Source organism: Actinia tenebrosa, unplaced genomic scaffold (assembly GCF_029948245.1).
Source record: "Actinia tenebrosa isolate PJP-AT-01 unplaced genomic scaffold, QUT_ActTen_1.0 PGA_scaffold16__25_contigs__length_10494907, whole genome shotgun sequence".
NCBI classification, from domain to species: domain Eukaryota; kingdom Metazoa; phylum Cnidaria; class Anthozoa; order Actiniaria; family Actiniidae; genus Actinia; species Actinia tenebrosa.
This window is the reverse complement of record NW_028292576.1, coordinates 2159829-2184235: the sequence shown is the minus strand read 5'-3', so window position 1 is coordinate 2184235 and position 24407 is coordinate 2159829. Positions and strand designations below refer to the sequence as shown.

Here is a 24407-nt window from a genome sequence, read left to right as displayed (position 1 = left end):
CATATTTTAAATGGTTCAGTTGTAGTTGCGTGACAAGAGGCATTCAAAAAACCGGACACCCTGTGGCCAAGCTTTAGATTATCAGTGAGACAGACTTCTGTTGAGAGTTCAAGTGCTTCCTGTAGCGTAAAACTCAGCTTTGTGTATTTCAAAAGAAAACTTCATCTCAAATGCACGGAAATATATTGCAATTTATAGACATAAAAACCTAATCATTATCAATACATTAGCCAAGAAGACCAATGCAAGCCAATCAAAATTGATGTGAACTTTTTGCCTTGTACTAATGTCAGTTTTATTCATGAAAACTGTGACTTATCCAAGGATCGCACCACTTTATATCGCCAATAAATAGGCTTCTCTTTTCATAATGGAACTACTGCCTAATGTCTTCTTTAAAGTTAACAAGGAACAATGGTGTCCATGCGGAAACGAATAGTTACGTCTGGAGTGGAGAAATTGACTAGGAACAATAAAGTTGGTTCGCATTGACGTAGTACAACTAGAAGGGTCGTTAATTACAGGTTCTGGGGTACGAATCGATAATAATAATAACAGTAATAATAATATAACTTCACTTGTTTATTTATCTAATTCATTATTCATATTTCCTATATTTCCGCCATTGCATCATCAGTCATGACGCAGTACTGATTAAGAATCAATAAACTTCAGTGAATTAAGCAAACATTCCGTTTTCCCAGAGACATACAATTCCCACGCACGTTTAACTACTATGCATTCAGTTTTTAGTTTTCGAACATCCGACGGCAGACTAAATGTGTTTGATGTCACTCAATACCTTAACGAAACTAAGAATTATATCTTGAAAGTCTACAAGAAATATCTATAATTCGAATTTTTGTAATTGGTTTTAGATCATTGTTGCGGAAGCAAATTTCTTTAACTAACGTTTTGTTTCATGCATCACTGACACCTATTTCAGAAAAAGCACTAACGCATGCCGGCGTTATAAATCCAACTTCCTACTCAATGTATTTGCGCGTATTATAATCTTAAGAAGAGGGGCCCTCTAGCTATTCACCAGCCGAGGTTGCTAGGGAAAGGATTAAAATATTTAATCTTTAAAGGTTTTTCATACGATGTTTTACACTTATACTGATAAAACCAATTAATAAAATGGATCGTTTTCTGATATGTGTGATGACGTCATCACCCTACGTAATTAATGACGTCACATTTCATTAAAAAAATAAAAAAACAAGCTTGTACAAACAAACATGTTGAAAATTTTAAATTTAAAGTTAATTAAGGTCAAAGTAACCAAATGCATGCTTGTTTTTTCTTGTATATAATAATAATAATGATAATAATATTTTTATTATTATTATTATTATTATTATCATTATTATCATTATTAATGATAATAATAATAATAATAATAATAATAACAATAATAATAATAATAACTTTATTTTGTATTGGGCATTCTACATGCGTACTCAAATGCGTATTACAGACAATAAAGTAAATCATAATAAGTAACTTATATAAGTAAAAAGTAAATATATGCTTACCGATAAGAATAGTATCAATAAAAAGCCAGTTTCCTTAATAAAAATGTCTTAAGATGAAATTTAAAAGATCAAATAGAACTGGAACTCCTAATTTGGAAAGAGAAAGCCGGATCGTTCCATAACTTAAGCGCCGCGCGCGAGAAAGCGCGATCACTAGTTCATTAGAATAAGCAGGATGATAACTAAGAAGAACACCATTGTCATTTCAATGGCATCACAGAGATAAGATAAATTAGGTAACTCGGTGCCAATATGTGGAGTATTCATATTTAGGCAGGAATCAAACATTACGCCGTTTCACAGGCTACAGGATATCAGCCTGGGCAGCCTGTGATTTTACAAATTAGTTTTATGCACGAGCTTAAAACATAAAAAAATGTTTTATATATTTTAATGTTTTTAATATGGCAACTGACAAGCAGTGGCTGGTAAATAGGTAAGAGCCCATGTAAAAGGCTCGACCCAAACATAGAGCTGTTAGGCTTTCTTATGATTAGCATCATAAGATTCCATTGAGATCGGTTCGACTTTATTTGTCGTCACGGTGTTAGTCGTGCTTGAGAAACTCTTCCTTAAGTTCCATTGAGCTGTTTTGCGAAAAAACTCTTTTCTGACCTGTATAGAAAAGAAGTGCATAAGGTTATTCAATATGTTCCCACCAAAGCTACACTGAAGAACTTTATTAGTAAAAGTCCCGAGGGGGGGGGGGGGGGGGGTACTCCCCTATATTCGCTATACGGGTACGCGCCGCCAAACAGGGTATGGTTTTCAGCAATTCTACTCTGGAACAGGGTATATAAAATCGCGTTCGCTCTGGGACAAGGTATATGAAATCACGCTCTCCCCTCTCTGGAACAGCAGAGTATCCACCTTCGCAATACCGGAACAGGTTATGATTTTCAACGATCTTGCTCTGGAACAGGGTATGAATTTCAGCGATTTCACTCTGGAACAGGGTCAGGGTTCAGAGGGCTCAGCGGCACATTCCTACCCTAAATGGGCAAGAGTACCCCCCCCCCGCCGGGTAAAAGTCATGGAAAGGACCGCCATTTTTTTTGCTATGGTCATGATTACCTCTGAGTTTCCAACACAATGGAACACAAACACCATCAGGCCCTAAGTGACAAAAAAACACATATTAGGCTTCACGCTAGCTTTTGGGCTACACTTTGAATATTTAATGCTTAAGAAGTATTAAAGTATTGATAGACATCACATCGAGTTAAAACTTATTTCATCAGTTTGGCTCCGTGTACACCTTTTGAATCACTAAAGTACCCATTCATCCTATTTATTATAAAGCGCTACTTTACTGCTCATCTGTCTCAAATCGAGAAAGATTCAGTTAAAATAAAAAAGAATTTGAAATACTGTATGAAATTGGTATCCAAACCAATTAATTCACTAGAGCTTGTTTGGCTTGGTCGAGTCTATATCATTGCTATAGAAACATTGATGAACTGATTATAACATTTTTGAACTCTACATTCACCTGCAAAGAGTTGGTGATGGCGAATAAATACTGAAACACAATGCCAAATCCTGGTATGACTGAAAAGAAGCCAAAAATCCAGGTCATCCCAAGAAGAGGCAAAAGGACAATAGAAACTCGGGCACCAGTCCTGACGAATGAACAGAAGAAAAACAGCCCATCAAACACCAAATCAAATCAATCTAATATCAATCTGCCCGCCAAGCGAGCAGCAGCATTATGTTTTGATATTGCACTGGGGTCAGTCTATGTTACATGCTTGTAAAATCTCGATTGGTGTATTTTGTGGCGAGATGCTGATTTTCAGAACATGTAGCACGTTCTTCCAACCGAAAAATCAACTTCCATTACGTATGTCGCGTGGACCGTCCGAGAGTCTGGCGTTTATAGCACGTCCCTTAGATCAATAAAGATAATGTTTTAATCTTAGCTACTTCAACCAAAACTGTTCAGGCCAAACTCAAGCATCTTTATTGCTGATAGCATTTATTAAGGTGGATGTCAACTTTTGAACGTTCGATTTGAGCCCACGATATGCTCAAAAACCGCTGAAAAATCTACAAGATTTTATTAAAGAACCATAGGTGTTTTGCGCTTCAACAGGGCAAAACCCTCAAATTTTGCATGGTACTCTCTATTTTTTAATAGCTCATTCGAAAAAAACTTCAAAAAGTCTAGGTTATATTAACATTTTAGAAAAAGTTTATATTTTTAACATATGAAAAAGATAAATTTTGTAGGGATTTTTGTTCTACTACAAAACCGAAACTACAAAATATGACAAATCAATGCATTTCTTTGTCTTTTCATCAAAAATATCCATGTATTATTGTAGAATGATTGACTAGCCGTCATTATTCGTGCAATTATAGAGTCTGCAAATAATTAATATCTTATGAATCTTAATTTTTTCTAAACACTTCCGGTGGCGCAAGTCTGACCAGTGTGGCATGTTGAAGACTAATAACTCGAGAAAACACATGACATGATATGGATACAACTCAAAAAAAGAATCACAAAAGAATGACATGTGGTCGAAATGGGAAAACATTGCGCCCGACCCAAGAAGGCCTAATTAGCTCTAGACATATGTACGGCACAGACAAATTCTCGCTATCACCTATTGAGGTCGAAAAATACAATTCATCTACTTTAGATATCATCTCACATGTATTGCATACTTGGAATATGCAACTGCTAGTATAATCATTATTTAATGTTTTTGAATCATATTTCTGATATGTATGGGACATATTGCGGCCATATTGGTAATCAAGTATGGCCCAAAATATGGCTACTATAATCATAGCGTCAGAAGATATAACTGTTTCTCAATAAAAAGTTCAGTACTGGATTTAAGTCTCAGCAAATTAATAGGAACAATTTCTAGTTCGGTAGTATATGAAACTTCTTTTCGTAATATTGTGACGTAGAGTGATATTCCGACGAAGCCTCTAGATCTCCGTGGGCCATCCAATCTTGGGAGAGGCTACGTAGCAAGCAGTTGATGTAATGTATTCTTAAAAATAAAATGATTCGCATCTAATACAATAGATAGAACGACAATATCATACAATAGTTTTCCCGAATAAACTACATCAACTATGTGCTATGTGCTATGTAGGTTCTCCCATCTAATCTTATGGGGGTCCTGTGGTGTGGCGATATACCTGGGCCTTACAAAACATTACTTCTATCTTCTCTTCATTACATCAAAGACTAAGACTTTTCTTAATTCGGTTTCAAGCTTTAATTTTAGTCTCGTTCATTATTATGGAGAGAGGGAGAGAAAAAGAAAGAAAGAAAGAAAGAAAAAGAAAGAAAGAAAAAGAGAGAAAGAGAGAAAGGACATGGCCTCTCTACGCAGTTTTCTAGTAAGGCTGTTTTAGGGTTAAGTTGCATGTGTTACAAAATAGGTTTCTGTCTTTTTATTTTTGAGGTTTTAGCCTCTACGCCGACTTTTTTTTTTTACAAGAATGGCAAGGTTATTCTGCCTTAATAGTTTGAGTTCTTTGAGGAAAACAGAGATTAACCATTCTCCTCCTTAAAAAGCGTTTTAACATCCCCCACACACTACCGCCGCCACCACATTAAAAAGTGTTCCGCCGTCCCTGTTCAAAACCTTACAAATGCAAATCAGCGCTAGTCAACTATCACCTCTGGGCTTTGTTTCTCAGTACGATATGAGAATTTGGCGAAAACAATGTAAATATTGTGATAAGTTATCGTTCTCTTGACCCTGTACGTGTCATTAACTGAATGAGTTTAAGCATACTCGAGAAAAAACATTGTCGTACAAGAGCCAGTAGTCGCTTACTGCGCGACGATATCTTAATTAACAGCACTTCTAAGCTCGTATTTTTACATCTAACCCTCCATCTACGTTTAACAATTAACACTTTTCCTTTGTGCAGTGGCTGCACGTTTGCAGCTCAGGCCTGGGTCAAGGATTTTATTTTCAGAGCAGTATAAAATTAAACATAATCCTCTTTTAGCCAAATCCAGTCTTTAGACATCAATCGAACAAATTAACACTTATCAATTGTCCATACATGCCAGTGCATGTGCTTTATGTCATCTGTTTATTTTCCTCGAAAGCTAGGGCAGTAAAAACATTAACAGCAACGCAATTTCTTTTCATTTAATCCTCCAATGAACAAACATTACAACACTCATCGAGTGATCGCGTGTCTAGGTCACGGGCAGGCGTTAAGCTTTTTCCGTTTCAGACAAGAGATCAGTGGTGCGCCACCCTTTGAAAATAAGGCTATAATCAGTGCGACTTACTTGGCTACTTGTCGCATTTCATTCGAGATGTCTAACTTTACTCTCAGTCTCAAAACAGACACCAGTACAAACATATTAGCCTATGGACAAAAAATAAATTATGGTTAATAGAAAAGATAATCGATAAATTAGGGAGGGTATAAAAGGACAATGACAAAATTATTTGGTTCATTATTATCAATATTATGTTTTCTTAACAGTCATTTCATAATTACCAAAATAATGCATGCTGCAGGACCTGTGAATGCCCAAATCGTACCACCACGCAGAGAAATCCAGCAGCTAATCAAAATGATTCATCAAAGTTAAAATGAGACTGAAAATTTAACCTTGCGATTGGAACTGGTCTGCCAGGGTTCAGTTATACTTACAAATTAGGGGTGCCATAATCCTTATACGCGATGGCTGTTGTAACGATCACAGTTACAGCTGGGAAACCTTAAAAAGATATATTGGCGGTTTCAGTTTTATCCGAATGAATCAGAATAAAAAGGCTTAAGGACGTTATAGGGCAAATAAATGTTTTTAACCTTGGCATAAGCATATCCAACATATTTTTCCTTAAAAAAAGATAAATAAAAAATTGAGTTCGACACGGTATTCGTTATTTTTCTAAAGAACCGCACTAAGGCGCAACCTAAGTTATGAAAGAAGCACTTAGATTAATTTACGACATCAAAGAAATTCAGAAAACAATCCATGGCCATTTTAACATTTCTGAATTAAAAGCATTTGCGTAACAGTTAGTGCTATGAACTATGTTACGTTCAATTCCTGCGATGCAGTCAAACTGCGTAGAATTATAATCTGGTAAAAGGTTTTCACTATAAATTTGGAGCGAGAGAGAGAGGTCAGTGATTTTAACAGTTGATTTAGGACCGACAACAGAAGTGTGAGAGACAATGTGAGGACAAATATAACAACGTTTACGAGAACAGCGAAAAGTACTTATAAAAGTGGTTATACTAATAAGATGGACTAATTTGCATATATATGCAAATACCATCAACGGCAATTTGCACGTTTGACCATTAAAGGCCCGTGAGGACTTTGTATTCAACATTATTTGTACTATATATATGACCAGTGCAACAATGATATAACTGTGCAAGTGTCCTATACTTACCCCATCCAAGCGCGTAGTAAAACTTCATCATTGGTCCACTAACGAATGCAATTATAACCATTTGATAAAGATGAATTCCCTCCACCAACATCCAGGTAAAGACAGAAATGAAGAAATATAGCATAGCAGCAGCGTAGAGTTTACACGCCACCTGACCATAAGCAAAAATAGGAAGTCATAATATTATATATTTTTTCTTCCTTCCTTCCTTCCTTCCTTCCTTCATTTCTCTCTTTCTTTCTCTCTTTCTTTCTTTTTATCTTTCTTTCTTTCGATCCTTTGTCCTTTCTTCCTTTTCCCATGTATTCATGCATATTTTTTTCTATTTGTTTATTTATTTATCCATCCATCCATCTCGTAAATTTATTAATCCAGGCCATCTATCTTTCCATCCATCCACTCTATACATCCATTCTATACATCCATTCTATACATCCACTCTATACATCCATTCTATACATCCATTTTATACATCCATTCTATACATCATCCATTCGATCCATTGATAGATGGATGGATATACATTCATCCCATCCCATATCATCCGTCCATCCATTTTTTTTTTAATACCAATTAAGAGTCTTAACCTACCGTGTTTTGTGTAAGCTCCTCAGTACCAGCTGCAAGAAACAGGGTTTGTGCTGATCCAATAGCAAGGCAAAGATTACAATGAATTCTCGTCCTCTCTGATTTCAAAACCCTGAAAACAGAATGTTTTTTTTTTACCTCCTAGCTTTCCACTCCAATTTTTTTGATGGTCATCCAGTTATCAATCTTAAGTTTAAAAACATCGTCTACATAAAGCTGCATAATTTTTTATTAGCTTGTCAATTCTTTCAACTAAAATGTGCACGTGATAAAATTTAGGCCCGTCGGTTGGATGTAAGTGTATAAGGATTTCATGTAGTGTTTAGGTGACTAAATAGTGTTTTATAGTATACCTTTATAGTGATTGTGAAATATTTCATTGATAGGATAATTTCTCCTTACGGTAAACTGAAGAATGTGATTGTGGTTAAGAAGATCCCCATGATGGATAGAGAGCAGCCAATGTACGTAATCATGGTCATGACCTGATGATGTTTCTTTGGGATGACCTGCAAAACATAAAAGAGCAAAATTTTTAATATATTAGTTGAAGGTTGTGGAGGGATTGGTAAATGAGTGAGTAACAGAAAAGAGAGCATTGAATAGCTAATAGTTTTGATCTTTTCGGAGTAAAATTATTATTGTTAATCAATAAATCCATGGAGTGAGCTTTTCATTTAACATTATAAAAATTTTGTTATATAGAAAAGTATGAAGGATAAATGGATAGACAATTATCTGCTTGATTCAGAGAGGGACGGAGAACTCATTTTGTTTTGAGAAAAGGTGTGATGGATAAATGGATCGAGGAATGTCTGCGCGAAGTGATGGAGTACACAAAACATAATAGAAAGGCCCCTTTAGAGCTGGTGATACTTATAGGTTCCTTACTTGGTCATCAAGTGACATCAGCACAGCGTAATGAGTCATGTGATTGCACTGACACTCTGTTAAATTCCCATGGGTTCTCGTGACAGAACAACCAGCTGTTGACCAGCCACTGCAGAGAAAAACAAGGGCTACCAAAAAATCCACATAAAATAATGAGTCAATTAATATTAAACGAGAGCAAAAAAATCTAAATTGCTTATATTTAATTGACCTATAAACTCTTTCCAAAAATACAACTCAGCTTCTGTGCACTTTTTTTTTTCAGAAATCGCTATATGTCGAATTTGGGGCCAAAAGTTGGGTATCCTGTTTCCAAAAGGTTTTCTCGGCGTTTGTACGGCTTCTCGTTATTCTATTTCATCCAAATCATTATATTGCTCAGAAAAAGTCACATTCTAGTAGTGTAAAAACGTTTTCGCCTTTGTTTGTTTTAATTACAGAGTTTTAAAAGGTCAACCCTATTTTGACGATCCCACTAACAATAGAGGGTGGTTTTGCACTATCACGTGATGACATGATGGCAGCCTTAAGAGGAGACAAGAAAAATTGGACCTGGTCTAATCTGATTTACATGAGAAAGTATTCAGTTTCAAAAGTGAAAATGACTGTACCGTCGTTATTGCTGTTATCAGGTGTTGCAAAGCATCTTTGGTGATTTTTCGTTATTTTCAATATGCCTAAATGAGCTATGGTTGAAATGAAATATATAACGCTCTTAACCTAATTTCAAGTGTCTCACGTATGCCAGAAAAATAATTGGGGCTAACGCTAGGGCTAACCGATGTTTTAGAGGAAGTGCACCAACTGAGTGACTGTTACTTTTTGGCCACCCTGATGATATTTCACCGAATCCAAGGTTCTTACAATAGCCGATGTGGGTACAAAGGAATACACATTCTTAATAGATAACTTTCAAGAGGAAGAATAAAAGAAGGTTCTTGCAATAGCCCATGTGGGTACGAAGGAATACACATTCTTAATAGATAACTTTCAAGAGGAAGAATAAAAGAAGGTTCTTGCAATAGCCCACGTGGGTTCACTTAAAATGTAATACACATTCTCAAGAAATAACATTCTAACTGAAGAAGAATGTAACTTTGTCGGAGCAAAATAATTGGCCGCGGGTCGAATGAAATAAGACGCAAAGACACAGGATGCCCAAGCCTGTGGAATGATGACTTTTTAAAGACGCGTTGTTTCTTAAGTACCGCGATAGTGAAATAGGAGAATTTTGCCCACCTTCCAAGTATTTGCAATGCGATGTGAAAAATCAGCCCCTGTATACGGAATCCATCACTACTCAAGGGTATTTTTAAGGGAATAGTATTAGGTATTTCTTAGTTTACAAACCCTAAAGATGTCTCCCAAAACACGCAGCTTGGTTTGGACCCTGCCTGGAAATAAATTCAAAGTCATTGGTTTATTGTTACAAAATTGACAAAGAGAGTCACATTTCGATAGTAAAATCATATATGTCACACTGCAAATTAAGTACCATTTCATTTTTGCTGTATACTCGTAGTGTTACTGGTCTTTCCAATGGATATGATGGACGAGGCAGCACATCAACCATGATAATCTTCCCAGCTACCGTTGTATTGCTGTTTCTGGTTTACAAAGTAAACAAATTGACAAAAGGCAGAGGGGGGGGGGGGGGGGGGGGGAGAAATCAAAGCCAAAACACTTTATTTTCAACTTTATCTTCAACTCTGGATTGGATTTTTTTTTTTCTTTTTCTTTTTTTTTTTTGTTTAACTTTGTTCAAATGAACATGTAAATTATATAAGAGGCATATAGGAGGAGAGACTAGTATGTGTATTATTTAATACATAAAGGTTGTAAGAAAAGAGCATTCATGTCTTGTATACCACAATGTTCTAAGAACAATGGGGATGTAGCGACTTACTGATCTATAAGCTTTCCGTCTATAAACGGCTTTACGGGATCAAATATCATCACTACAATGGCTCCAATTGCTGCCAGTAAAAAAACAATAAAATAAAACATTTCATTTGATTATTTCCTATTAGATATCCTTGATAATGTGTTTTGTTACAAGAAATGAAGATAGTGATGATGAATATGATGCTAATAATCTTAGTAATGAGGAAAGGAAAAATATGAGAATGGTGGAAATTGGATATAGCAAAAAGCAAACATATTAAGATCATCTATATATGCTGTCAACGATTTTAATGGTAAGTTTCCAAGTTGTCATGTGAATTAACCTTTTGGTTTGTATTCCCACTACAATGTGAAATAGTCCTCATATTATCACGTTTGCCCTCCAAAGCTTCGCCTCTCGGCCAACTGTTCTAACTTTTTAGGACCATTTTTTCATTGTTCATGCTCGCACATTATCCGGCAGCCGATATCCAATGCAAGCCGCGAGAATGGGTTTATTTACAGTAATTGTTATGCATTGAATTGCTATACATAGAATGAGGATGAGGATGAGGATGAGGATGAGGATGAGGATGAGGATGAGGATGAGGATGAGGATGAGGATGAGGATGAGGATGAGGATGAGGATGAGGATGAGGATGAGGATGAGGATGAGGATGAGGATGATAAAATCATTATAGTATACCACTTTCTTTCTTGAAAACTTCTAGAGGGATCTTGATTGTTCCCTTTTCAACACCAACATCACCAAATTCATACCCACTAAAGTTAGTGAGGTCCACCAAAGATAAGCGAATAACTGAAACGATCGGAATACACAACATCTATTACTTTTTCTGGGCTTGTCTTAAACAGGCCAAAAAAATTACAAAATCGAAACTTTTTTTTTACATATGAAGGTAAAAACTAGTAATAAAGTATCTCAATAATAAAGTTGTATTCTATTTTGACAGGTAAAGCAAATCAATGTCAGAGTTACAAATATTGAGTCGTGACTCACCCAGATTGTCTGTATATGCTTCCAGTGATTTTCCAGTCATTCCTTTGTTAATCATGGCTTCAGCGATACCAATACAGAACTTTTCTAATAAAACTGAGATACTCCATCCATACGATACCTTGCGCCCGAAAAATAAAGGAATGACACAACCAAAAGATTACGACGCCATTGATTTTGTTTTTTAATTAGAAGTAAATAAATGGGTTGGTCGCATTCTAAGTTCGTTAACTGTTTCGTTATTTTGTTGCCTGTTAGGTTGTTTAATTAAATTAGAATCAGATAACTTCGTTTGTTGTTGCTTAAATGGAACTTATGTGCGTTTGCTAATTATTGCCTTTAAGGTATCGGGGTACCCCAGAATTGCTCAAAAGTATCGATTTTTACATTTTTACATTTTGCGATAAAATACATAATATTCTTCGATTCCCCCCAAAAATTTGATAGTGATTTTTAATAGCGAGTAATAAAGAAAATACGTTATCGTGGATTTTGGCTTGAATGCATGTGATATAGCAGCGTCATAACTTTAAGAGCGTAAAAAAAGCAACGGGGCATTTAATCAAAAATCGGAGACATACTTTTGACAAGTGATGTCTTGTGATCTCGGAAATACAATAAGCATTGGTTTCCGATCATTACCAGCTGTCATCGAACTCCGCGAAGGTGCCACGGTGAAAATTTGAATAATTCGTTCTAACTTATAAGGATAAATATATTTCACAAAAAGGAAATAAGGAATAGTTTCTGCATTTATTCAGCTTTCAGAAAATGTATACTTTGTTGAGGTTTCGATTAAAAGGTTTTTTGCTATTAAGAGTTGAATGCACAATGGTCGCTAGGGGTACCCTGATACCTTTATAATGTGAAAACGTACGCGCAGTTTCAATTGGTGATACATCGTCAAAAATGATCGTGAGACATTAAAATTTATTTCACTATCCCAAGTTTCCCTTTCCTTTCCTTTCCTTTCCTTTCCTTTCCTTTCCTTTCCTTTCCTTTCCTTTCCTTTCCTTTCCTTTCCTTTCCTTTCCTTTCCTTTCCTTTTCTTTATTTTTCCCTTTCCTTTCCGTGTTCTTTTCGAATCTTTTTCTTTCTAACCCTTTTTAAATGGTTTGTGAATTTGACTATCATTCAGTTTTTACTTTTTTTATTTTTTACAAATGTCCTTCTAAATCTTTTTTTTAGCATTGCAATAGACATGGCTGTTACTTACATTATTTATTTCGAGTCCCGCATCGAGAGCAGGGATGTTTTTTAAGAGTTTTGATGTACTGTTTACAAAAGTCTAAAACAAAAATAAAACTTTGAAATAACTTTACTAAATTCGTTTCTAACTACATTATAAAAAATAAAATATGATAATTATAAACTCCGCCAAATTTTAAAGTTAATTTGCTCCTTGTACCCCCTCCCCCCTCCCCCTCCCCCCCCCCCCCCCCCCCCCCAAAAAAAGCGAAAACCCCAACAATAACAAGCCTTCTTGGAGTTACTAAGTACTGATCTGAATAGCACCCTTTTTTCATCAGCTATTCAAACATGGATCAAGAGTTACATTAACCTTACCAAAAAATCAGCATCATTACTAAGGTTCACTTGCTTAACTTCGTAGTTCAAAAGTTCTTCATATTCTGAAAACAATTTACATGTAATATACTTTAGCCTATGGTTTTAATAACTATGCAAAAATATATTTCGTATATTTCGTTGTTGCTGCTGCTGCTGTTGTTTGTTTGTTCGTTCAGTTAGGGTTTCAACAGGCTTCGCGTGCTATGTATTTTTAGATTGACAGAAATCAGTGGCAAAACTCACCTTGTCGAAGCTTGTATGCTGATCGTTGACCAGATGACATTACAGATGTTGTGGGCGTTATTAAAGAAAATACTGGACTACTATTTTGACCAAGCAAAGACTGAGTTGTAGTTGATGCAACTATGCTTTCGGTACTATAATAAGGTATTTGCGCAAAGGCTGACGAATGTGTAAGTGACGTCATTGGTGAGGTCATACGTATCTCTGACTTATGAAGAGATGAGATGGCTGATGGGGAAGGCGTCAGAACCGAACTTGGTATAATGGATATCGGTAGAGGTTGGTATTTTTCTACAAATGTTCATGCAAAACCATAGAAAGAGTACAATCTCAACCTTTATCATCATAAATTATATTTATATATTTCATTTTTGGATGGATGGGGGAGGGAAGGGAGGGAGGGAGGGATTGAACTGCTGTGGCTTCAAAATAAGAAAGACTAAACCATGTACTTACTGCAGTTTGACCGAATGGAACGCACAATGTTATTGAAATTCATCTTTTCGATGGATTTATTAACTCGTAGTCCACTATAAAGCAAATCCGTGAGGTTTGTTATCTTTCTTAGGTATTGCAAGTGTTCCCGTCCATACCTTAGAGCTATTTTAGTCACTGGGTCCTTATATCCCATGGGAGCATAAGTCGAATTACATTCAGGGTGAGTATAATTATCACTGTTTCTGATGAACCAAAGACAGTCAGGTCTTGCGTTGAATGTCACACCAAACAGCATTGTCGGGTCAAAGCCATAAATACTTGTCTCCAAATAGTTAACGTCATTCATATTTATCGTTGTGTTATCAAAATCCTTGAATATTTTTTTTGTATCTGCAGTGTACACTGCTATAGCATATTGTATGGCTTTCGTCTTCATTACTTCTGTAAGTACTTTCTTTACTAACGTTTTCTGGTCTTTGAACTCCTGTCGAGTTGTCATCTTTGTTGAATCCATTGCAATTGCAAGTCGAAAATCATACGATGCTAAAAAATAATGATTTAACCAAAATCGCTCAAAAAATATTGGGCTGATATGACTGCTGATATAACAATAGCCGGCAGCAGTATGAGAGGTGAATGAAAGAAACTTTTTCTCTCCTCACTCCTCTCCCATTATACTTTCTTATTCCTTTCGGAATAAAGCCCTGCAGAATAATTGGGAATTCATGTTTTTCAATACAAAACTACATTATGTTTTTCAATTGATTTACGGCAAACGTGAAACGTCAGTTGGCCATTAAAAATTTCTTTACAATTAGTAAAAAGGAATCGCAAAAAGCTCCAAATAGTCGATAAACAAAAGAATGCTTGCCTTTGTCGAGAAAGTTTGCAAAAGGCAAAGTGAAATGTAGGGAAACGATGAAAACGTGGTCACGTTTGCCGTTTTCGGGAAGGAAAAACGTGAATCTAAATCTGCCTAACATTTACTCGTTACGTCAATACTCTTTGGTGACATCAATTTCCCGAAGCTTAGTTTGCTTGCTAAAAAAATGGCAGTTTTGTTTTTAAGCTAATATCGATATGTGTCAAATCAGGAATTTAGGATATAGGAACCAAAGGTTCTAAAATTATCTCTATAATGCATTACAACAGCAACTTGCAATTGCTAAAATGTGAAATACGATGGAACAAAACGTCAATATTGTCATAACGCGTAACATTAGACGATCATTTCTATTTAAATTTTTATTCCTCGTTTCATATTCCTATTACTACTGCTTTCTCTTTCTCTTTCTCTTTCTCTTTCACTTTCTCCTTTTCTCTTTTTTTTCGAGTTCGTTTGCTTTATTACTTTTCATACTCCTATCCTCTATACCATGTAGAGTGTTAATAGGTTTTTTAACAATCGCTAAAGGTTTTTTGTTTTGAATCCGAGATTTTTCTGTTCATCGACCAATTGAAGATCTTTTTTTTTAGATAACGCCACTCATGAGAAATCAAACACGACAAGGGGAAAAAATGGTGAATTCAATTTTCCTACAATCTTATCCTGTTTGAATAGTTTAGATTTACCAAGCACTATTATTCCATTATTGATACTAGCGCATTCTTTAAGTTCCAGGTTTTGGGGAAAAAAAAGATCTCTAAAAACGTTCCGTCTTTGAGGCTTCCCAGAAAGAGATATCCAAGATCAAAAACACATTGGAAAGAGATGTAGAGAAATATTTAGAGATTTATATTTATATATTAGAGATTTATATAAAGAAAGGATCACACATATTCTTTTCAGATTTATTCTCACTTACCTTGAATTTCATTAGGAATTGAGAATACAAGAAGAAGGATCACTAAAGCTTCTTTTAAATTTGTGATGTCCATTCTTAGGGGAGAAGCCGAAATGATTAGATATATTTCCTTGTCAGCTTTTTGACTTGTAGCTTTTTTTCTTTAATTATTTATTTTGTCAAAATGCCTCATCCACTTTTGAATCAAATTTGACGAAATGAATAAAAACAATTGCTATTTCTTATTACAATAAAATAACATTACAACGCTTTTTATATATACTGTTGCTTGAAAGTGACCAAATATGTTATATAAACATTTCAACACGTTCGACAAATAATCTTGAAAGCTTGAACACCTTGAGCATGCGCAGCTGGAGCTCATAACATCTTACACATGAGTATTGCGAAATAGAATTCCGCCTATTTAATTTCCAAAAAGAAATACAGCTCAATGAATACAATTGTACAATTACTTTCCTAGCTTCAATAGAAGACATGTGAAGATGGTCCGACAAAAGCCGCGGAAGCTCCTGTCAATTATGTTTAAACAGAGTTTCTCTTTTGACACAACGGAAGCCTTAAGCTGTTAGTTTAAACTTTTTGAATCGCTTTGTATAATAAACCTTGCATTTTCTGTTTGACTTGGCTGTTTTAAGCTTTAATCGCATGAAATCTGACCACTGTAAGCGGACCGTAAAGGGGTGAAGTCTAATTTTACCAACAATCTATTGCTGCCATTTGGTCTTTAGTTGGTTGATATTATGAACCACTGGCACCAGTAGCTTTTTGGGGCTCGTATTTTTTTGCGGAAATGTAGGAAAAAATAAAAATGCAGGAACGTTAAGATGCTCTCTTTTCATCAGTAATGAAAATCTAAACTTTAGAAATTTAAAAAACTTAACTGGGTTTCACGTATTTTGAGAAACTCTGAGCTATGTGAATCGCCAATCAGCTATACCGATATGAAAATTGTAAACATTACAACCTATTCCTCGCCTAGTTTATGAATAAAAAAAAAAGAAAGAAATCATTATAATTAACATGAATAAATACTTTCCCAAAGGGAAAATATTCCAGTCAGCAATGTATAAAGTCTAAGAAAACAATAAAATCATTAAATTTCGGGAATACATGCAAAACTTGTTTGGTCGCCGGCAAAGTTTACGTGATACTTAGTAACCTTATTTCATCACAACATTCATCATTTAGCTTGATGACGGTTCATTACATATGAAAATCTGGGAGAAAAAGTACTCAAAATGAAAAACAAAACATATTTCAAAACGAAGCAGGCACGAAAATTCAGTAGCACACATCTACTCAACCACAACCATTGTGCGGCGACACCGTCGTCATAAACTAGAAAAACAACGACAAAAAGAAGAACCAACGAAAGCTGGAAAACTGGAAAGAATTGTCGAGGTTGGAGTTCTTATCGAAGAAATAAAAGCTTGCGATAAATGTAATCGAAAGCAAGCTTTTTAACATGTCCGAACGTTTGACACACAGGACGCACCGATATAAATCTCTCTGTCATTGGTTCACATAAGCCAATGAAAATAATTCTTATATGCAAACCTTCATCATGTATTTCAGGTTGACTTTTTTCGCACTTTTTAGGGCGTAAAATCCCTTATTTTTTGCAAGGGACCCTATAATTTTTAAGTGCTTATTTGAAAAAGCATCTACAAATGTACCTCATATCCATTTTTTTTTAGAAAAGTTAATTTTTTAAGCATGAAAAAAAGTCGGCATTTTTGTTTGACTTTCTACTAATTGTTGAGACCACCGAAAGGACGAAATATGAAGAATACAGGTTTTTTATTTGTCTTTTCGTCAATAAGTCATTTCCTTGATGCTGTACAATGGTTCACTTGCCATCATTTGTGCGTTTATTTAGTTTGATAAAGCTATAATTTTATGCCTATCGATTTTTGTTCTAATCACTTCCGGTGGCTCAATTTTTGCTTCAAAAACCCCTGCGTAGGCTTCCATTACATGCTGATCATAGCCAGAAATATGGAACCGACATGCGCAGTAAGGTTCGCTTTCCGAGCAAAATATGGCGTCAGCAAGCATAAAAGAAATGTATGGAGTAAAAATAAAAAGCCCCGAAAGCTTGGAAATAAATATATGTAACTCACCGTCCTCACTCTTCTTTAAATGTTAGTGTAGAAACCTTCAATGAAGCACCAATTTTAGACCGAATTAATTTGTTAATCGTGCGGTTTTAGGAATTTTGAGAAGACGAATTTTGTATCGAAGACTCCATACTGTTCTTCTAAATATAAGAGAGTGTGAGTTCTTTCTCTTGTAATCTTGTATTTCCCACAATTCGAATTCATCGGTCCTCACTCTTGTCTTGTAGCACTGGCATAGACGATCCAAAAGAGCATAAACAATACGAAATATCTGTTAAATCCAACACGGTTTTTCACTTTGAAAAAGGCTATTTTGCACCTTTGCTCTTCCCTTGCCATACCTTAGGAATTTGAGGCGAAACCAAGAAAGGATAAAGAGAAATGAAGTCTCAAATTTTTTATACTTTCAAGGAACATTCCGTCCGCCATGTTTAAACGAGACCATGAGTCTTTTCGGCCCCAGATGGCCATTGTTCCTGGGAAGGAGTTGATTTGGCGGAATTTTTTCGCGGGATTTTTCAAAACATCTGAAGAAGGCATATATCACAACAAACCAGACAATGAGTTTTCCCAATGAATTTCAAGACAAAAGATACCTAGAAATCAGTGAATCCCCAAACTCTCAGTTAAACTATGTGAAAAAACAAAGAAATCATCATTCAGAAGAAGTGTTTTGCTGGTAAAAAGCTAAAAATCTCTTATTCATCAAACTAAGCAATGTTTCTGACCACCTGACAAGAATAAAAATAATCAACAGCCTTATTCCTGGAAACACTTTCAAACTTCATGAAAAACTTCCAAGTAGAATAAGTAAATTGATTGCAAGAAAATGCTACAATGTAATGCAAGAGGTCAAAACTCTTAACCGAAAAGGCACAAAGAAGGAAAGAGAGAAGTTTCAAGATGACTGTACTATGTTTTCCATACAGTTTGGAGACATTATAAGGGCAAGTGAATGGGAAGAAGAAATCACCACTCTCTCAAGGGAAATTGAAAACTGGAAACTGAAATACAAGAACCTTGAAAATGAAAAGAAAAAATTGTTGAATCACCTACCTGAAAAACTGGACTCCGATGTAATCCAGGGAGAGACAGTAGAAGAAGTCAAAAAGTTGTGGATGGTATGTATGCTAGACTTGGTTTTTTGTATCCTTTATACATACAGGTGTATGCATGTGTTTTAAGAATTAATCAAGTGAGGTAACTGGGTCAACAGCAATGCTTTTTGTCTCATGTGTATTTCATTTGCATGTATCTATTAAAAACAGCCATTACTTCACCAATTAATATTGTGGTATTATAAGGGATGTTATATTTCAATTACATAACTTCTTGGACCCCACCATCGGCTACTGAATATATGAGCAAGGTATTCTATAAAACCATATCATATATCATTTATATAAAATGTAAATCAATACTAATAGTTAAACTTTGTCATTTTTGAAGATACAAAATTGGATAAATGACTTCACTGCCCTTGGTACTAAGAGAAAAGGCTATCACTTTGAAAATGTTACCTGCTACATGCCCGCAGCTGCCTATCATTTAGGAAACATGATGTCCAAGTACAAAAACATCAAGCAGTTTAGTTGCCAAGGTAGTTTTAAAGCAAGTTATGTAATACAACTTTGAAAAGAAACACTTATCTAGGAAATTATATTTATTTCTTGTTTATATGTAGGCGTAGAAAATAACAACCACACAGCAAGACCGTTGTCATCAGAAAGTGCCAACAGCATGATCCACCAGCTGAAGTATTAAAGGCACAGTATCGCATTAAGAAACTCCAACATAGACAGCGTCTACCTAACAAGTACACTAAACTAAAGCTAACATATTGGATGGAGGAGATCCATGACCAACCCCAAAGGAAGAAGAAAAGGGCTAAATTCTATACCCCTTTTGACTCGCAACCAAATCATGATCCTGTGCAAAAGTGTAATGGTAAAACCAAGCAAAAGCCAAAAGTAGTTAAGAACAAAAAAGCACCCAAGAAAAAGAAGAGATGATGTTTCTAGGATTTTTCATCACAGGAAAAAAGGAGAAAAAAAACATGATAGGTATTTTTGAATGGGAATTGCATATTAACCATAAAAAAACATGAATGGTTTCGCCGAACAGAAAACCATCATAGTTTATATTGATAACATTCATGATTTATTTTACTTCTTTTCCTGTGATGTATACCCATCTACAGTGTTAATAATTGTTAACTAAGCACCAGCTGCTCTTCTCCTGATTGCAAAAGTAATTTTTTCTTCAAATGCTCTAGGAGTGACTTCAAAACTACCATTGCTTGTTTTGGTATATTTCTTAGTAGAGAATGACAGCAGTGTTCTAACTTTTATGGGGAAGAATATTTTTGTTCCTTGTCCATGGGAATCTATACATTTATCCCAGCTATATATATAAAGTACTCTAAGTCATGCAATTAAGTTTTCGAGATCAAAATTTTTTAAATCAGTTTTAAAATTATAGCCCTATGACGACCATGTGCTTCGGGGGTGAAGTAAACCGGAGTTGTTTATTGTCACTTTTTTGGCTCGTGGTTCAACCATTTCCCAAAAACTCAAATTTAGGATTTAAAATCAAACTTTATTATCTTTAGCTTGATGACAATAATGAAGGGCTATTTCCCAAATGAACTAGAAGAAGCTCGAAGAGTAGTATTAAAGTCAGTCATTGCATTTCAACTTACTTGATGCATTCTGTTGTTATATTTTCTGACGGTTCCCAGGATGCTTCGTATATGGAATAATATTTCCACTTTACCAAATATTCGAGTTGTTTGCCATTGACTTTTCGACTTGATATCAACCTTTCAACCTCATAAAAAGATGTATCACACTTTCTCTTCTTCGAAAGTTCATCGGGCCTAGCTCAGTCGAGTCCGCCATGTTTAAACCCAAATGTACAGATTGATTCGGGTTAAGCGATTAGCCAATCACAATTGTTCAACACAGTGATTTGATTGACCTATGCTAATTTATGCTAATATAGCCGAAAATAAGCTCCGCCTGTTCCGGTTCCATATTTCTGGCTATGTTACCTCAAAAACAAGCTCGGGACACCCTATTTTTTCTTTCCAGATTTAGAATCAGCATTGAATTTCAATTCGAGAAATCGAAGTTTTAAAAAAAGTTTAAATGTTTTTTTCAAAAGTAGGCATTCACTTTATTAAAAAAAATTTTAAACTGAAATATATTCTCCATGTTTCAGTTTTGACGATAAAAGTAACATTTTATTTTAACCATTTCTCAATAATTCAACCACCAGAAATATTGTTCGACCACCTGTTATGTTCTCTTACGTTATAAACACATAAATAATTAAACAAAAACAACGATCAAAAAATCTAGGTTTTCGCCATTTTTTTGCTTGGGGAAACATTGTATTTCATAGTGAAATATATATAAATATATTGGTAATGTTGTAGCAGGAATAACTGATTCAGCAGTCATGTATAAGGAGATATTGTTCATTTGCTCGGTGCTTATCGCTGTTCAAGCAAGTAAATCAGTTATGAAAAAAGATGAACTGTACGACACAGAAAGAGATGCCAGGGTGAGTTATTTGAAATATATTTTCTATGATTGATTTTTTTATTTGTATTTTTAATGGCCATAAATTGGGTTAAAAGTATGAATAGCTCAAATGAATAAAAAGTATCATTGCTGTTACAGTTGCTAAAAATATTTGTTTTGATTAAAACGATGTACCTCTTGCTGTTTGAAATTGTCAATAAAATATCATTTATATTGTAAACCGATTTTTTCAGTCATTATTTGAAACAGAAGCTAATAAAGTTCATATAAAACGTTTGGTTAACTTACACTCGTTAACGGTGTTATTCTAAAGATAAAGATTTACAACTTAGATACATTTATGCATTTATAGTAGTCATAAGAATTCCATATTATTTGATAGGCCATTACGCCTGGATATTATAGCCAAGAATGTAATAGCCACAAAGTCTGCAAAGATCCAACTAAATACTGCCATATGTTCTTGTGTGTCGACTGTCTAAAAGAAAATGTCGCTTGTACTCAAAATGGACAGTGCTGTCCTGGATCAGAGTGCGTGTATGGACGTTGTAAGGCTGGCTCCAAGCCTGGACAATCAGGTGAATGCATAGACTTTTTGCTTGTTATTGATAGTGGTGGATTTGGGGTGGTGGTGGACATGGTGTTATGGTATAGTGACAATGAGTCTACAGATATGGATGCTTTCGTTCTTGTTGGTAGTGATATGGTGATGACAGTTGGTTCGATGAAAGTATGGATGCTGTTGTTCTTGTTGTTCTTGTTGTTCTTGTTGGTAGTTGTTACGTCCCAGGAAAGGACCTTGTTATAAATATTAATAAGACTTGAAGCGCATACCGGAAATGCTAATTATCATACAGTAGTATGCACGTGTATCAGAGATGTAGGTATGGATGCTTTTGTTATTCTTGTTCTTGTTCTTGTTGTTGGTAGTGATATGGTGATGGCAGTGGGTATGGTGCAGGTATGGATGCTGTTGTGGATGTTGTCGTTCTTGTTGGTGTCCATATGGTGCGTGATGGCAGCGGATTGGATGCTTTGGTGATTGTGTTGTTCTCGTTTGTGGTAATGGATACGGCTATTAGGCTAGATTCTGATCATTGTGCTAGCTGTTCTGGCGTCTTTCGATTAATATCTGTTTTGTTGTTGGGGATGTTTTTGTAGGTGATAATCTAGTGGTGTTGAGTTAAGATATGGGGCGTTATTTCTATGAAGTTGTACTTAATTCATTGTTGTATTTCACAGGAACATTTTGTGATCGTCAAAGTGACTGTAAAGACCAAGATCTTTGCTGTGTACGTGAGCCCGCAATCAACCCAGCCATCTCTATTTGCAAGCCGGGTTTAGATGAACACCAAACATGTGGACCTTACAACCAATACAGAACAGTCTATGTGGGCGGCACAGTACAGCCTTCATGCGGACCTTGTAAGCAAGGCCTAACCTGTAAACAAGTCGGGTAAGAAGTGAATAGATTATATTGTTCTTATTTGTGAGAAGGGATAACAAAAGCTTGTCATTCATTCTCTTGTCCACTACATTCATTCACTTTTTATACCCAATGTCTTAGTTATGCTGCAACAACAGTCGTCATGTTTTCAAATGTTATTGTTACGCATCTGTTACAGAATATTTGGGGTCCATCAAGTGTGCCTGCCCCAAGCCGCAGGAGCAGCAGCCGCACCTAAGACCAAGAAATCGAGTTTGAAGGAACCAATCAGTGACAGTTTTACTACCCTTTAACGGCGTGATTGATTTTGTTGACTTTGCCACTTTCATGACAGTAATTGGGATGCATAAAGTATACCCATAAAACAAGGAATGATATAATATATAGCGTTTCATTGCATGCCAAAACTATTTGCAAAATGTAACACTGCATGTTTTTTTTTTATGAAATACACATTTCATTTGATTAAATATTTTAAATATTTCTTGAATTTGTCGATCAACTGCTAAGGGGAATGCCTTGGGGGAGGGGGGATCTTTTCACAAAGCCAAACCAATCACAAACAGTCAAACAATCCCAAAAAAACTTCATGCGACATTTAAAATTTGAAGTACAAGTATCATCCTTGAAAAGGTAAAGTTAATCCAAATGGATTTGTATCCGAATGAGAGAACCAGATACATGCTGGTCATGCTGTAAACGTACGGGTTGCGAAATATGGCGACCATTCGAATAGCTATTGTTCTTGCCTGTCTAACCCCTCTCACATATGACTGACACATTTGGTTTTGGCGTTAAGGGCCTTCATTTGACTAGATTAGTTAGTTAATGATCTCCAGCACTACCTGGAAACGACTTCCATATCCGACAATAGCTTCTGGTCACCATGGATACGCAACAGTAAACAACTATAAAAACTTTGCACTATGCACCCGGCTAGCTCAGTTGGTAAGAGTGTCGGTCTGTTGTGAGGGAGGTCGTGGTTCAAGCCTCGGCCGGACCAACACTCAGGGTCTTAAAATAACTGAGGAGAAGGTGCTGCCTTTGTAATTATATCTACAAATGGCTGCACCTTCAAGTCTTCTCGGACAAGGACTCAAAGCTTTAAAATGTCAGCCATAGAAAATTTTGTCCAATAACAAAACTAGCCCCTGGGGGGCTGGTGGTGAGTTGTGAACAAAATCCCTGAGCCGGCATACTCGCGCAAAGAAAACGACGTATAGTGCATTTCGATTCGATTTCACTGTATTATTTTGAGAGAAATTATCTTCATCTCGAATAAAAAATAATTGAAGATTTTTTCCCGATTTAATTATTCTTCCCTGTGACTTGCGCAACGGGAGCTCCGCTTTTAGGCACTGCCTAAATATATAATATATTAAACGTCGCTTTGGTACTAAATTTGGACCAATAATAACAGCATGAAAATCATTTTTTATGTCGTTAAAGATGGATCAAGAAGTGCTCTTCAAGTGTTTCGTTAAGTTCGCCTGCTATCGCGTCCTATATCGGCAAATCAAATTAGTCTTTCTTTAATAGTTCTAATACGATTTTTATAGCTAATGCATTTAAATAATTATAAAAAGGAGTACATATTAAACCAAGTATTTGTCATTTGTGTAGCTTTTCAAGCAAAAATGATTACTAGCCTCTAGTTTGTCAAGTGGAAAATTTGGTTTTTAGATGTGAACTCGCTTTTCAACCCGGAACTTTCAACCTCAAAAAAAAAAAAAGGTTTCATGCATACCATTTGCTCAATGAATCAGTTTTTGTACATAATAGAAACATTTAAACCGTGAGAAATAAAGCGGAAAATGGGAGCTAATAATCTGTTGTTCAAAGACTTTTCAAAGCATTTGCAGTACGTAGACGGGAATGGGTTACACTATGGCGGATTAAAAGTGTAAAAA

General features: G+C 35.5%; 3 protein-coding genes and 1 long non-coding RNA gene across 6 annotated transcripts; 2 read left to right on the top strand and 2 right to left on the bottom strand.

Moving 5' to 3' along the window:
- Window positions 1-1913: 1913 nt before the first annotated feature.
- On the bottom strand, window positions 1914-15585 carry LOC116298074 (adhesion G protein-coupled receptor D1). 2 transcript variants are annotated; one of them, XM_089031181.1, is made up of 20 exons: window positions 15380-15585; window positions 13593-14117; window positions 13137-13427; window positions 12891-12955; window positions 12541-12612; window positions 11328-11445; window positions 11013-11126; window positions 10329-10398; window positions 9918-10029; window positions 9773-9816; window positions 8423-8531; window positions 7934-8040; window positions 7535-7643; window positions 6944-7094; window positions 6189-6255; window positions 6033-6099; window positions 5818-5897; window positions 3031-3160; window positions 2613-2654; window positions 1914-2153 (listed from the first exon to the last, which is right to left on the bottom strand). In XM_089031181.1, exons 1-20 carry the CDS (start codon window positions 15450-15452, stop codon window positions 2016-2018), a joined length of 2484 nt encoding a protein of 827 aa, XP_088887307.1. In that variant the 5' UTR covers window positions 15453-15585; the 3' UTR covers window positions 1914-2015. The 2 variants fall into 2 exon arrangements, with proteins under 2 accessions (XP_088887307.1, XP_088887308.1); XM_089031182.1 differs by lacking the exon at window positions 15380-15585 and having other exon boundaries at window positions 13730-13856.
- Window positions 13725-22981, top strand: LOC116298078 (dickkopf-related protein 3). 2 transcript variants are annotated; one of them, XM_031706429.2, is made up of 5 exons: window positions 13725-13794; window positions 20942-21069; window positions 21433-21628; window positions 22293-22506; window positions 22676-22981. In XM_031706429.2, exons 2-5 carry the CDS (start codon window positions 20965-20967, stop codon window positions 22788-22790), a joined length of 630 nt encoding a protein of 209 aa, XP_031562289.2. In that variant the 5' UTR covers window positions 13725-13794; window positions 20942-20964; the 3' UTR covers window positions 22791-22981. The 2 variants fall into 2 exon arrangements, with proteins under 2 accessions (XP_031562289.2, XP_031562288.2); XM_031706428.2 differs by lacking the exon at window positions 13725-13794 and having other exon boundaries at window positions 20854-21069.
- On the top strand, window positions 17912-19720 carry LOC148910558 (uncharacterized). Its single transcript, XM_089031350.1, has 3 exons — window positions 17912-18623; window positions 18952-19102; window positions 19187-19720. The coding sequence occupies exons 1-3, from the start codon at window positions 18345-18347 to the stop codon at window positions 19264-19266; spliced, it is 510 nt and encodes a 169-aa protein (XP_088887476.1). The 5' UTR covers window positions 17912-18344; the 3' UTR covers window positions 19267-19720.
- Window positions 19148-20544, bottom strand: LOC148910557 (uncharacterized). The gene is made up of 2 exons (XR_016119987.1): window positions 20204-20544; window positions 19148-19254 (listed from the first exon to the last, which is right to left on the bottom strand). It is a non-coding gene; the product is annotated as an uncharacterized LOC148910557 (long non-coding RNA).
- Window positions 22982-24407: the final 1426 nt, after the last annotated feature.

Coding starts and splice junctions, on each gene's coding strand:
- LOC116298074 (XM_089031181.1), bottom strand. CDS start 15,452: ATGGACATCACAAATTTAAAAGAAGCTTTAGTGATCCTTCTTCTTGTA. Junction 9,817..9,917: donor TATACAGCAAAAATGAAATG/GTACTTAATTTG, acceptor ATTTATTTCCAG/GCAGGGTCCAAACCAAGCTG. Junction 2,154..2,612: donor ATTGTGTTGGAAACTCAGAG/GTAATCATGACC, acceptor TTTTCTATACAG/GTCAGAAAAGAGTTTTTTCG.
- LOC148910558 (XM_089031350.1), top strand. CDS start 18,345: ATGCAAGAGGTCAAAACTCTTAACCGAAAAGGCACAAAGAAGGAAAGA. Junction 18,624..18,951: donor AAGTCAAAAAGTTGTGGATG/GTATGTATGCTA, acceptor TCATTTTTGAAG/ATACAAAATTGGATAAATGA. Junction 19,103..19,186: donor CAAGCAGTTTAGTTGCCAAG/GTAGTTTTAAAG, acceptor GTTTATATGTAG/GCGTAGAAAATAACAACCAC.
- LOC116298078 (XM_031706429.2), top strand. CDS start 20,965: ATGTATAAGGAGATATTGTTCATTTGCTCGGTGCTTATCGCTGTTCAA. Junction 21,070..21,432: donor ACACAGAAAGAGATGCCAGG/GTGAGTTATTTG, acceptor ATTATTTGATAG/GCCATTACGCCTGGATATTA. Junction 21,629..22,292: donor CTCCAAGCCTGGACAATCAG/GTGAATGCATAG, acceptor TGTATTTCACAG/GAACATTTTGTGATCGTCAA.